At 33.6% G+C, this 14,431-nt stretch overlaps 1 protein-coding gene across 1 annotated transcript in view; it reads right to left on the bottom strand.

The window, feature by feature from the left end:
* Positions 1 to 2,228: 2,228 nt before the first annotated feature.
* The window catches only part of LOC127094174 (uncharacterized), a 56,352-nt gene continuing 44,149 nt past the window's right edge, over positions 2,229 to 14,431 (bottom strand). Inside the window, exon 3 of the mRNA XM_051033034.1 lies at positions 2,229 to 2,390. Coding sequence (XP_050888991.1) covers positions 2,229 to 2,390 — 162 coding nt within the window. The remainder of the gene's footprint in view (positions 2,391 to 14,431) is intronic.

Genomic DNA, 14,431 nt, shown 5'->3' with positions numbered 1-14,431 from the left:
CCAAACTAAAGTAATAGTTAACAACTAATGAATAATAAAAAATAATTTTACAAAATTAAACATTTACGTGGAAATAAATACATGGCGATAGTTATATTGAAACAAATAATTTAACTTTAAATAATATATATGTCGGTGTTTAATAAATATATATTATTGGTGATATATCTCTTATTTACTTTTTTACTCAACTATCCAACCTCACATATTCTCCTCTATAAAACGAGAAACCTCAGCTTCGCTGTTATAATATACTTTTGAGTGAGAGAAAAAGATGAAGAGAGAAATGAGTAAGTGGTGCACTTTGGTGATTCTGGCTCTTGCTGTAGCTACAACAAGTGCAAGAGATGTTCCAGCTGGAGAAGATGGTTTGAAGAACACGAAGAATCACATTGTTGGCATCGGAGGCATAATCAGAGATGTAGGAAGCACTTTAGGTAACGCCCTTGGGGACATTGGCGGAGGAGTCAGTCTAGTAGATCCTGCTGGTGATTACTTTAATTAATTATTTTTATATTGATTGGGGTTATTCAAAGGCTAATGACAAACTAAGTAAATTTTTTTTGATATAGTGGAAGTATATTTTGCTAATTTGAATTGTAACAAACTTGAAAGAACTTCAACAAACTATAACTAACTAACAAACCCAAGTACTTGTTTCCTAAAAGTTTACATTTAAATTATTCCTCTAATACTCTGCCACAAGAACAAGGTGGTAAGTTTAAGTTTGTTTATGAGATCTTGAAAAGTTGAAGTATCTAAAGGATTGATTAGTGTCTCATCAATTTGAAGGGCAACAAGAGCATGCTGAACCGTGACAATATCATTTGCATTTGTCATATTTCATCTTGCCAATAAATCTCTGATATACTTGGAATGAAATAGATGTTTTGGAGCTTTGAGTTTGATACTTGACTTCAATGCCTAGAAATATTCAACTATGCCTAGCTTTTCCAATTCAAATTTAACATTGTGCTTGTTATCAGATCATGAACAAGCCAAGCAAAAGAGCGGATGATCAAAATATCATTTGGATACACTAAGGCTTAGAGAGTTACACCTTGATGAAAATGAAAGTATATAAAGAAGGAGTGATCTTATTTGCTTGAAATGAAAGGAAACTTATAGAATGCATTATTGCAACTTGTCATACCATTGTCTTGTAGCCACTTTTAGGCCATAAAATGATTTATTCAATTTGCACGCTGCTAAGTGGCGAAATTACTTGATGCTAAGGTTTTTTCATCTCTTTCTTAATCATTATTGTAAAATTATTATGAATAAGAGTAGCACTATTACAAAATAGAGTCTTCCTAACATCTATTTTACAACGGTCTTCATGTTAATAATGATAATATTTTTTTGGACATTTTTCTTTTTTTTGTATTTATTAAAAGACATTTCACAACGGCCAGAGGTACCAACTGTGGTGAAAATCCGGTAATGAATTTGAATCCTAGCACCTACAATTTTGTTTCTTATTTATTTTTAAGTCACTTTTCACCACAATTGAAACTTACAATTGCGGTAAAAGTGACGTCTGTTCATGAGTTCGAATCCTAGCAAATAGAATTTTGTTTTATTTATTTTTAAGTCACTTTTCACCATAGTTAGAACTTCCAACCGTGGTGAAAAGCGGCGTCTGGTCATGAGTTCAAACCCTAGCACCTACAATTATTTATTTATTTATTTATTTAAAGCCATTTTTTACAAGACATACAACAACAGTTGTTTAAAGTAGCCGTTGTGAGGTTGAGACATACAACAACTGTTGTTCAAAGTAACCGTTGTGATAGGTTAGAACCTACCATTTTTATTTATTTATTTTTAAGCTACTTTTCACCACAGTTGGAACTTCCAACCGTGGTGAAAAGTCACTCAAGATCATGGGAAAATATAAGCGTGCTTATTGAGTTTCTTCACTGTTCTTAAACAAATATTTGCCGTCCATTTAGTGAGTATCAACACTCAAGACACTACCATTAGTGATCCGCGTGAAACCTAAAACTTAGATGAACTTTCAACTTAGACAAACTTCATTTTCTACCTCCAAACATCATCTTTCATTTACGATACTCTATTTCTGTACTAAACCAAACTCGAAAATATCATTTATTTCATAAATAAAACTCGAAAACATCATTTCTTTCATTAAAAAATTTCATAACTCCATCACCTCTACTCCAACTTGAGTGAGACAAGAAAAATATGGATTAAAGTTAGCAATGTTAGTTGTTGTTCTTTTTGTTCTTTTTGTTGTTGTTGGTTTTGTTGTTTTTGTTCTTGTTGTTATTCTTGTTATTGCTCTTATTGTTGTTTTTGTTATTGTTGTTGTTGTTCTTTTCCTTGTTATTCTTGTTGTAGTTCTTGTTGTTGTTGTTGTTGTTGTTCTAGTGCTACATTTTATTAAAAGACATACAACAACGATTGTTTAAAGTAACCATTTGATAGGTTGAGACATACAATAACAATTGTTTAAAGCAACCGTTGTGATATGTTGCACGCTACTTGACTTATAATCATGGTTGTACGATCGTGGTGAAAAGTATCATACATACAATTACACCTTACCTCAAAACAGTTAGTCGGACGTGGTTGTATCCCTTTTCCAACCGTTAGTAGTGTAGCTAAATTCTCTTTTGTTGGGGTTATATGTAACGGTCCAAATACTCATGTAGTCCTTTTGATAATCGTGTGATATATGTTCTAGTTTTTTCAATAATATTGTTGATTATTCTCGTTCTTAATATTTTTTTATAACCTAGCTAATAATAATGTGTTATATGTCTTTTAATTGATATTGATAAACTTTTTTCATAAGCAGATCTAGGATTTTCATGTGTTAAACACTAAATTTTGGAGATGGATTTAGGTTTGACATTTACATATATTGTCAAAAGTTAAAGATATTATATTGGTTAACCTACTAAGAGATCGTCAGTTAAGCAATACGATTGATTTTGTGAGGGCAAATGTTCTTATTCCTTATTTTAATGATGTCAAATCTTTTAGTAGCTCATACTGTGTACTTTGGACGGTGTCATCATATCATTAAGTAGGTGTGTTCGCGGTGCGGTTTGGGCGGTTTTTGCGATAAAAATCACCCGAACTGCAAGAGAAAAAAGCATGCGGTTCGGTTTGGTTCGGTTGACTTTTAGAAATAAAATCAAACCAAACCAAACCAAATCAATGCGGTTTGGCTTGGTTCGGTTTTTTATAATATTCTTATTGAGCCATATATACTCCTATAAATAGCGACATAACTTTGTGTTTAGTCATTTATATATTACTAAATAACATCAAAATTCATCATATTTAGACAAAAATGTTTCATTCAATATACAAAAAACCAGATTAGACAAAAGTGGAATAAAAGACAAATATAAATAGTAGCATAAAATAATATCAAAGACATTATAATAAAACATAAAAAAAACATATGAGATGAGAGATTAGAGAAGATGCAAAAAAGAACATAAGAGATGCGAGATTGAGAAGAAAAGTGCAATAAAAACGTAATTGGAAAAGAAAATAGTAACATAAAAGATAAAAAAGAAAGAACATAATAGAGGACTTATTAGAGTAGAATATGCGAGATCTACATGAAAAAGAAGATGAGAAAAATGTGTGATACTACTATGAGAGATTTAAGAAGGTTGAAATTGAAACCCTAAGTGTGATTAAGAGAAAATCGTATGTAATTGTAAGGTTAAGGCATACTAGGTTTGAGGTTTGGGTTGGATGTGGGATAAGTGAACTTTGGGTTGTAACATAATGCGGTTTGGTTTGGTTTAGTTCGGTTTGCAAAATACAAACCGCAAACCAAACCAAACCATGCGGTTTTATTAAAAAATGACCCAAACGAATCCGAACCAAATGCGGTTTTTTGCGGTTTCGGTTTGGTTTGGTTTGGTTTGCGGTTTTCTATTGGGTTGGTTTGGTTTTAAACACCCCTATCATAGAGGGCATTCATTCTTTAACATGCTCAAAATATCAATTCAATATGTCTATGCATATAGGAGCATCTAATACATGTCAATATTGCACTTGATCATTGTTGGTACCTTAGGTCCATAAGAGAATGGTTTTGATTGACCAAAATACATCAAAAAAACTCATTTTGACCATTTAAAATCTCTGAGTTGACTCATGCTTTGGAGCAATTGACTCATTCATGCATGTCATTTTCTTTGTAACTCACGGATCTGATCGGGTCGAGTCATATGTCGACTCGTTTATGGAAAAACAAGATGAGTCGACTCATCGCCCTATTGCATTCGACTCATAACCTATTTTATTTGAATTGTGTTGCTGCGGGTTTGAACAGGTCGAGTGGTCACTGATTTATATATATATATATATATATATATATATATATATATATATATATATATATATATATATATATATATATATATATATATATATATATATATATATATATATATATATATATATATATATATATATATATATATATATATTATATATATATTCTCGAGTCTCATTTTCATTTTTTTAACAAGAAAAGTGAAAGATATACACTAAAGTTCCTCTCCATCTTCATTCTTCATTGCATGTTTCAACAACTAGACATAACAATTTTTTTATGATAATGCATTATTGTGGTGATAACGTCCAAATAGGATTGTGTATCTTGGTTTGGGTAGAGGTTTTTAGTGGGCTTTTCTTGAATAAAATCTTAGGGTTTTGTCCTCCAAGATTTGTTTTTTTTTGGTCAAATCTTTGCTTCATAGATTCAGCTGAGTGAAAGGTTTGAAGAACGTTGGGTTCATTCGAACATGTAACGATAACCGGAGGATTTTGAAGAAAGGTTTGGGTTCAAGCGTGTCGCGATCGAAATCAGCCGAGCTAGAGTTTTGGAGAACTTGGATTTTTGCAATAAGGTATCTACAATCGGAGGTTTGTTGGAACGTTTGAAGTACTTGGTTTTACTCGAACCAAGGGGAGAGAAGTTAATATGATATACAACAACAATTAGGTTTGCTTGGTGGTGATTATTTATTTTCTTGTATAAACTTTGCAATTGATAATAAATATCTCAATTCTAGTTTTAGAATTGGGGGCAGACGTACCCGAAGCGAGGACGAAAGGGGAACCGCCTAAACAAATTTGGTGTTGTTCTCTCTTTCTCTAACTCTTTAATTTCTACATAAATTGAATATTGCGTGAAACTAATTGGTAACTTCGTCTCGCTTAATTGTTGTGCATTAAAGCTGTTTGATAAATTGTTGCAATCACTTTGGTTGTAACTAAGGAAAATTCTGCACTATCAATTCTAGTGAAATTAAGACTTGACGTAGTGTGCACACCAAGTGTTTGCTAAAATTAACTTCACACAAGTTTATCATTATTTTGCTTGTTTTCTCATTGTTTTAATTCATCATTGGTGGTAGCTATATCAAGGATTTGTGTATTTGATCAATTGATTAAGATTGTTGTTGATTTACTTTATCTTAGTCATTCCATTAGGTTTCACGCATATCCAATCTTTCCAGTAACGAATCGTTTAGACGATCGTGGTCTAGGGAGCTTTCGCAATCTTTAAAAACAATTTTAAAAAAGCGCTAAATCTTTAATTACATGATCTATTCAACCACCGCTTCTAGATCGCTACTATCGTATAACAAGTGGTATCACACACACCGGTTCATCTAGTGTTTCACATATAACTTTTTAGAAAATGGATAACGATCCTAAAGGGGCGTACAATAGAGCGCCTATTTTCACTGGTGAAAACTACAGTTATTGGAAAGATTGTATGCATATTCATATCAACTCTGTTGATAGGAAGGTATGGAAAGTCATCCAAGATGGTCCTATGGAAATAACTGTGACCAATGCGGATGTCGTTTTTATACCTAAACCTGAAGCACAGTGGAATGAAGAGGATGGGAAAAAGTACATTTATGATTAGAAAGCCAGGAATATGATCATCGTCGCCTTAGGTGTTGATGAGTATTACAGGGCTTCCCATTGTACTAGTGCTAAAGCTATGTGGGACTCATTGCAAATTTCCCGTGAGGGAACCAATGATGCCAAACTAGCTAGAATAAACACTTTGACTCAAGAATTAGACCTTTTTCATATGAAGGATGGTGAAACCATTGCTGATATGTAAAAGAGATTTTCTCATCTAATCAATCGGTTAAATGCTCTTGATAAAACTGCCCCTAATGATTTTGCTACTAACAAAATCTTAAGATGTCTTAACAGAGAATGTCAACCAATGGTCACCGCGATTAAGGAAGCCAATGATTTAAGAACATTGGACATGACAACATTGTTTTGTAAGCTTCAAGAGCATGAGCAAGATCTCATGAACATTGAAAAATATGAAAATAGTCAAAAGAAGGAAAATAAGGAGAAAGCAAAGGACAACGAAAAGAAGTATATCGCTTTAAAGGCTTCAAGTTCTAAGTCATCCACCACTGATACGTGTGAGAGTGAATCAAGTGATGATGATAAAGATTTGAATGAAGACATGGGGTTGTTTGTAAGGAGGTATAACTGATACCTTAGAAAGAATGAAGTGTCAACATTCGGATAAAAATCTAGTCAACTATAGAAGACAATCAAAATTCTCAAATCAAGAAGAAAGTGAGACAACTAAGTCAAGAGGCTCATGTTACAATTGCGGAAATGCCGGTCACTATAAGCCAGATTGTCCATTGTTGAAGAAAGGCAAAGGAAAAATCAAACGTCACAAGAAATCTAGCAAAGCTAGAAGAGCATACATTGCATGAGAGAGCGATAGTGAGCCCTCAAGTAATGGTAACTCAAGTGATGAAGAAGAAAAGGTCAATCTTTATCTTATGGGTCATCAAAAGAAGAAAAAGAATGTGAGTCATTCTAAATATGATCATGTTGATAAAATGTCTTATTTTGATTTGCAAAAAGCCTTTAGTACTCTACACAATGAGGCCATGGAAGCTTTTAAACACTTAGCCTCAAATAAGAAGATTTTCTGGTATTTAGAAAAGAAGGTTTCTGATTCCGAAAAGAAATTAGAAACTCTTAAGAAATCTATGATAAAGGCTACTAAAGGCAAAACTGAAGATGATAGGGGATTTTGGTTTAGATGATCTGGATGTGAAACTTATCACATTTGGCAAAGAGAGGTTAGGACTCTTCAAGATAAACTAGGCAAGGCTTTACAACCTAAAGTTACCTTTGCTATTGATCAATCACATTTTAGAAGTAACATGAATAATCCTTATGAAAAATACACTTATATGGTAAAAAATCAAGTTAGCAAAAGCAATTGTCATCCAAACTTAAATTGTCTATATTTTTGTAAGAGGGGACACACTATTGCTAAATGCCGATTTAGGAGATTTTTGGTTCCTAAAGGAATTTTCCAATGGTTGCCCAAATGCAACCAAAGTTTCACTCACACACAAGGACCCAATGAAAATTGGGTACCTCCTTCCCTTGTTTAATTTGTAGGTGGAATGTCTTGAGGCTACGGAGAGAAGATGGTTTCTCGATAGTGGATGCTCAAGACATATGATGGGTGACATTTTCTTATTCTTTGACTTTGTAGCTAAGAAGAAAGGATTTGTAATCTATGGTGATAATAACAAGGGAGCTATACTCGGAAAAGGTAGTGTAGATAATCCCTCTTCTACTACTATCTCAGATGTCCGTTTAGTTGAAGGCCTTAAGCACAATCTTATTAGCATTATCCAATTATGCGACAAAGGATATAAAATATCATTTTCAAAAGATTGTTGCATGATTGAACATAATGATAAAAAAATGATGTGTTTAAGGGCTTGAGGGTAAATAACGTATACATGCTTGACTTGAATGAAGTATCTTTGACTAGCGCTAAATGTCTTGTCTCCATGAGTGAAGACTCTTGGCTTTGGCATAGGCGATTAACGCATGTCAACTTTGACTTGCTAAATAAAGTAGTTGCAAAAGATTTAGTAGTTGGTCTACCCAAAATCAAATTTTCAAAAGATCACTTATGCGTGCCAAATGGGAAAGCAAACAAGGATCTCTTTTAAGTCTAAAACCATTGTTTCTACAACGAGACCCCTTGAACTTCTCCATACGGACCTTTTTGGGCCATCTAGAATTAAAAGTCTAGGTGGAAACTACTATGGTTTTGTTATCGTAGATGACTACTCTAGATTTTGTTGGACCATTTTCTTAGCAAGTAAAAGTGACACTTTTTCCGCTTTTGAAAAGTTTGCCAAGATTTCTCAAAAAAAAATTGAACACTAGCATAGTTATTATCCGAAGTGATCATGGAGGTGAATTTGAAAACCACCTCTTTGAGGAATTTTGTGAAACAAATGGCATTGATCATAATTTTTTGCTCCAAGAACTCCACAACAAAATGGTGTAGTGGAACGTAAAAAACGAGTTTTAGAAGAGCTTGGAAGGACTATGATCAATGAAAATGGTATTCCTAAATATTTTTAGGCCGATGCCATAAATACGACTTGTTATGTCTTGAATAGGATATTCATTCGTCCTATTCTCAACAAAACTCCTTATGAATTGTTAAAGGGAAGGAAACCTAATGTTTCATATCTTCATGGCTTTGGATGTAAATGTTTTGTGTTAAATAATGGTAAATAAAACCTTGGTAAATTTTACTCAAAAGATGATGAAGTTATCTTTCTCGGATATTCTCAATCTAGTAAAGCATATAGGGTATACAACAAAAGGTTATGTATCATTGAAGAATCCATGCATGTTTCCTTTGATGAATCTTATCCGAAAATTGTCGGAGAAGGTACTTTTATTGATGGTGCAGGTGTTCCTTCAGAAAACATAATAAAAGATCAAGAAGAAAAGAGTGTTGAACCCAATCCGGAAAAAGTTGAGGAGAAGCTGGATCATGTATCTGAAAAGAAAGAGGAGGATCATCCAATTAATAACAACGATCTTCCTTTGGAATGGAAATCTTATAAGGATCATCCCATCGATAATATTCTAGGAGATATCTCAAAGGGAGTCACCACACAGTCAAAGATAAGTAACTTTTGTTATCATTTCACTTTCATCTCTCAAATTGAGCCTAAAAACTCCAAAGACGTATTACTCGATGGACATTGGTTTTTAGCAATGTAAGAGGAACTTAATCAGTTCAAGAGAAATGAGGTGTGGGATCTTGTCCCCCCTCCGCGAGGCCATCGAGTAATTGTACTAAATGAGTGTTTAGGAACAAGTTATACGAAAACAGAGTTATAACTTGCAACAAGGCTCACCTTGTTGCTCAAGGGTATAACCAAGAGGAAGGCATCGACTATGAGGAGACTTATGCTCCGATCACCAGACTCGAGGCTATATGCCTTTTGCTTGCCTATGCTTGTTCTCAAAACTTCAAATTATTTCAAATGGATGTTAAGCGTGCTTTTCTAAACGGATACATTAGTGAAGAGGTCTATGTATCTCAACCTCCCAGTTTTAAAAACTATGAGCATCCTAACTATGTTTATAAGGTTAAGCATGCTTTGTACGGTCTCAAACAAGCCCCTTGGGCTTGGTATGAGTGTCTTAGCAAGTTTATACTAGAACAAGGATTCTCAAGAGGGAAGGTTGATACAACCCTTTTTATTAATCATCGAGGAAAACACTATATTTTAGTTCAAGTTTATGTAGATGACATCATTTTTTGGATCCACTAACATAAATTTGGTCAAGGAATTCTCTAAGTTGATGCAGGGAGAATTTGAAATGAGCATGATAGGGGAGTTAAATTACTTCCTCGGACTTCAAATCAAGCAACTTGAAGAAGGAACTTTTATGAGCCAAACGAAGTACTGCAATGAGTTACTCAAGCGCTTCGATATGGGAAACTCCAAAGTAATCGACACTCCAATGCCTACTGTGGTAAATATGGACCGGGATGAAAATAGTAAGGCCGTAGATGTAAAAATGTATAGAGGTATGATAGGTTCCCTCCTCTATCTTACCACATCTCGTCCAGATATTATGTTTAGTGTATGTATGTGTGCTAGGTATCAATCATGTCATAAAGAATCACACTTAAAGGTCGTCAAGCGCATACTTAGATACCTCTGTGATACTTCAAAGTATGGGCTTTGGTTTTCTAAGGGAAGTGATTGTTCTTTGGTTGGCTACTATGATTCCGTCCTTGCAGGTTGCAAATCGGATAGGAAAATCACTAGTGGTACTTTTCATTTTTATTTAAATTCCTTAGTGAGTTGGCACATCAAAAAGAAAGTTTTTGTTGCTTTGTCAACAGCCGAGGCGGAATACGTTGCAACCGGTAGTTGTTGTACCCAAATCTTGTGGCTCAAACAATAATTACTCAACTTCTATGTTCAACTTGAACGTATTTCCATTTTGTGTGACAATACAAGCGCCATTAATCTAACCAAAAATTCTATATTACATTCACACACTAAACATATTGAAATTCGACATCACTTCCTTAGGGATCATGTTGAGAAAGGTGATGTCGTTTTCGAGCATGTTGATATCAAAAATCAACTTGCCAATATTTTCACAAAACCACTTGCGACAGAACCTTTCTTCCACATCCGTAGGGAAATGGGTGTTCTTGATATCTCAGATCACTTTTAAATTTATATATGATGCTTTCTCTATATCTATGCCTGCCTATTCTTTGATTAATCACATCGATAAGTGCGAGCTATGTGAGGGAATTCATTGTTTATCGTCATTGGAGGTAATATCATTCCTATCTATTTAAACTATCTTGATCATTTATATATGTATGTACTTGTTCTATATAATGCACTTCATTGATGTTTATTTTATGATTTAGTCTAAGCTTAATCCATTTCTATGTTTGAAATATGTGTAAACTTGCTTAGGAATCATATTTAACATGCATTTCATCTTTTTCATGTTTGCATGTTATTGTGTTTAGTTTATTTGTCTTGGAACTTATGTTGAACAAATTTGGCTATGTAGTGTACTAAATTTATTTTTCTAGTTTTGTGTCTTATTTATGATTATATTTCTTACATTAAATTAATTTGATGTGAATGGTTGTTAATGTTAATCTGTTGCAAAGTGGTTGATTACATGCTTATGAATATATTTTGATTCCGATTGACCTTGTCCTTGTCTCTTTTCCATGTTGTCAAACGGGGAGAAGCAATGGAAACACAACTTATGATTATGATAGCAGATTTTTTTCCAAAGGAATGCATAAAATCAGGGGGAGGATGTCTACCAAAGTACGTGATATATTAAAGATTGTGCCATAATTTACCATCATAAAAAAGGAGGAGTATGTGAGGGCAAAGGTTCTTAGTCCTTGTTTTAATGATGTCAAACCTTTTAGTAGCTCATACAATGTACTTTAGACGGTGTCATCATATCATAGAGTGCATTCATTCTTTAACATGCTCAAAGTATCAATTCAATGTGTCTATGCATATAGGAGCATCTCATATATGTCAATATTGCACTTGATCATTGTTGGTACCTTAGGTACATAAGAGAATGGTTTAGGTTGACCAAAATACATAAAAAAACTCATTTTGACCATTTAAAATCTTTGAGTCGACTAATGCTTTGGAGTGGTCGACTCATTCATGCATGTCATTTTCTTTTTAACTTATGGGTCTAATCAGGTCGAGTCATATGTCGTCTCATTTATGAAAAAACAAGATGAGTCGACTCATCACCCTGTTGCGGTTGACTCATAACCTGTTTTATTTGAATTGTGTTACTGGGGGTCTGAGCAGGTCGAGTGGTTGCTAATTTCACTCATTTTTCTAGTGTGTATTTTTGCTAAAAGTTCTGCTGTGTTTTTCACTTGGTCCATACATCTTTTATATATATATATATATATATATATACATATATATATATATATATATATATACATATATATATATATATATATATATATATATATATATATATATATATATATATATATATATATATATATATATATATATATATTCTTGAGTCTCATTTTCATTTTTTTAACAAGAAAAGTGAAAGATATACACTAAAGTTCCTCTTCGTCTTCATTCTTCATTGCATGTTTCAACAACTACACATAATTTTTTTTTATCCTAGTGCATTGTTGTGGTGATAATGTCCAAATAGGATTGTGTATCTTGGTTTGAGTAGAAGTTTTTTGTGGGTTTTTCTTGAATAAAATCTTAGGGTTTTGTCCTCCAAGATTTGGGGTTTTTGCACAAATATTTGCTTCATAGATTAAGCCGAGTGAAAGGTTTGAAGAACGGTGGGTTCATTCAAACGAGTAACGGTAACCGGAGGATTATGAAGAAAGGTTTAGGTTAAGCGTGTCACAATCAAAATCAGCCGAGCTAGAGTTTTGGAGAACTTGGAGTTCTTGCAATAAGGTAGCTACAATCAGAGGTTTGTTCGGAATGTTTGAAGCACTTGGTTCAACTCAAACCAAGGGGAGAGAAGTGAATAAGATCTACAACAACACTTAGGTTTGCTTGGTGGTGATTATTTTATCTCTTGTATAAACTTTTTAATTGATAATAAATATCTCAATTCTAGTTTTAGAATTGGGGGCAGACGTATCCGAAGCGAGGACGAAAGGGGAACTGCCTAAATTTTTTTAGTGTTGTTCTCTCTTTCTCTAACTCTTTAATTTTTGCATAAATTGAATCTTGCATGAAACTAATTGGTAACTTCATCTCGCTTAATTGTTGTGCATTAAAGCTGTTTGATAAATTGTTGCAATCACTTTGGTTGTAACTAAGGAAAATTCTACACAATCAATTCTAGTGAAATTAAGACTTGGTGTAGTGTGCACACCAAGTGTTTGCTAAAATTAACTTCACACAAGTTTATCAATATTTTGCTTGTTTTCTCATTGTTTTAATTCATCATTGGTCGTAGATATATCAAAGATTTGTGTATTTGATCGATTGATTAAGATTGTTGTTGATTAGCTTTATCTTAGTCATTCCATTAGGTTTCACGCATATCCGATCTTTCCAGTAACGGATAGTTTAGACGATCGTGGTCTAGGGAGATTTTGCAACCTTTAAAAACAATTTTAAAAAAGCGCCAAATTTTTAAATACGTGATCTATTCAATCCTCCCTTCTAGATCGGTACTATCGTCTAACAGATTTCACATTGTTGTTTAGACGCAAACAACATATACATAGTGATACGTGATAATATTAAATATCAACTAAAATATGTAGAATTAATCACGAGAATACATGAGGATAAGATAATGTACTCTAACCCCAATAATATTATTTCATATGTTAACCTTATTTTCATTTTCTATCATTTTAACTTAGTTACCTAAATAAACATCTCTTGTCGAACACTTCTCCTAAAATCGTAAATATTGTTGAACGAATTTAATACCACACCAATCCATATGAATATCATATACAAAAAAATCCTTACTTTTGTTGTTACTTAACAAAATAGCGTCGGTGCCGAGGGCTGACGTCTAGATATTATAAGCATAGTAATATTTTTTTTATCATTTTAATCACTTTTGTAAGATTGTTCATATTTGTGCATAAGTGTGATTATTTCTGTTTTGAGACGTCTACAAGGCCCAATAGATAAATCCTAGTAGCTGAAAAGGGATGGTCATGGAGAAAGTATGTGATCCCATTTTCCCTCCGTACTACAAAATTCTCTTCAAGAAATCATCATGCATGATCTCTAAAAAATGATCCAACAATCAGCCGTGTCTTACTCCCATACAATTATCGACCATATATCCTATTTTAAGGAGAAGACATGTTACTCTCCATTGGACATGTGACTTCGCACACAAGAGAGGGGGGGGGGGGGGGGGGGGGGGGGGGGGGGGAAGGGGTTGAATTGTGTGTTTCATAAAAAATTGGTTTTGAAAAACGTTTAGAATAAGAACCCGAGTTTGAAAACATTTTTTAAAAAGTTCAAGAGTTATGTAGCGGAAAATAAACTGGCAGAATATAAAGTGCGAAAATATAAAGAGTTAAGGGAAAAGAGAAGATATTGGAAGTTATATAGGTTCAATCAAAGAGAAAAATCTATAATCCTCTCTCTAATAATTGTTCTTGAGAGTAATCAATACACTTAAGAGCTTTTAGTAGGTTGAACTCTCGAACCCCCTTATACAAGGAAAAATGAAGTTTATAGCTAACTTCCAACCAAAAAGAAAACATAGGAGATAAGCGGTGAATCTTCCATCCAAACAATGGATCGAAGTGGTTAGTATTTGTTTCGTGCCGACCATACCACTCTCTATCCAACCACCTTGAGATAGAACACTTTGAACCAAAACATAGCAGCCGACTACTTAGTCACACTTCTAGAATCTTCTCATGACCACTAGAATGGAACAATGGCGCCATCTGTGGGAAACAAATTTCAATTTCCTCGTTTATACAATTTTATATCTTTGCATTATATTTTCAAGCGAGGAGTTCTCCTCGACGCCCAAA

The sequence above is a fragment of the Lathyrus oleraceus genome, chromosome 6 (assembly GCF_024323335.1).
Source record: "Lathyrus oleraceus cultivar Zhongwan6 chromosome 6, CAAS_Psat_ZW6_1.0, whole genome shotgun sequence".
NCBI lineage: Eukaryota > Viridiplantae > Streptophyta > Magnoliopsida > Fabales > Fabaceae > Lathyrus > Lathyrus oleraceus.
This window is presented reverse-complemented; position numbering and strand designations above follow the sequence as displayed.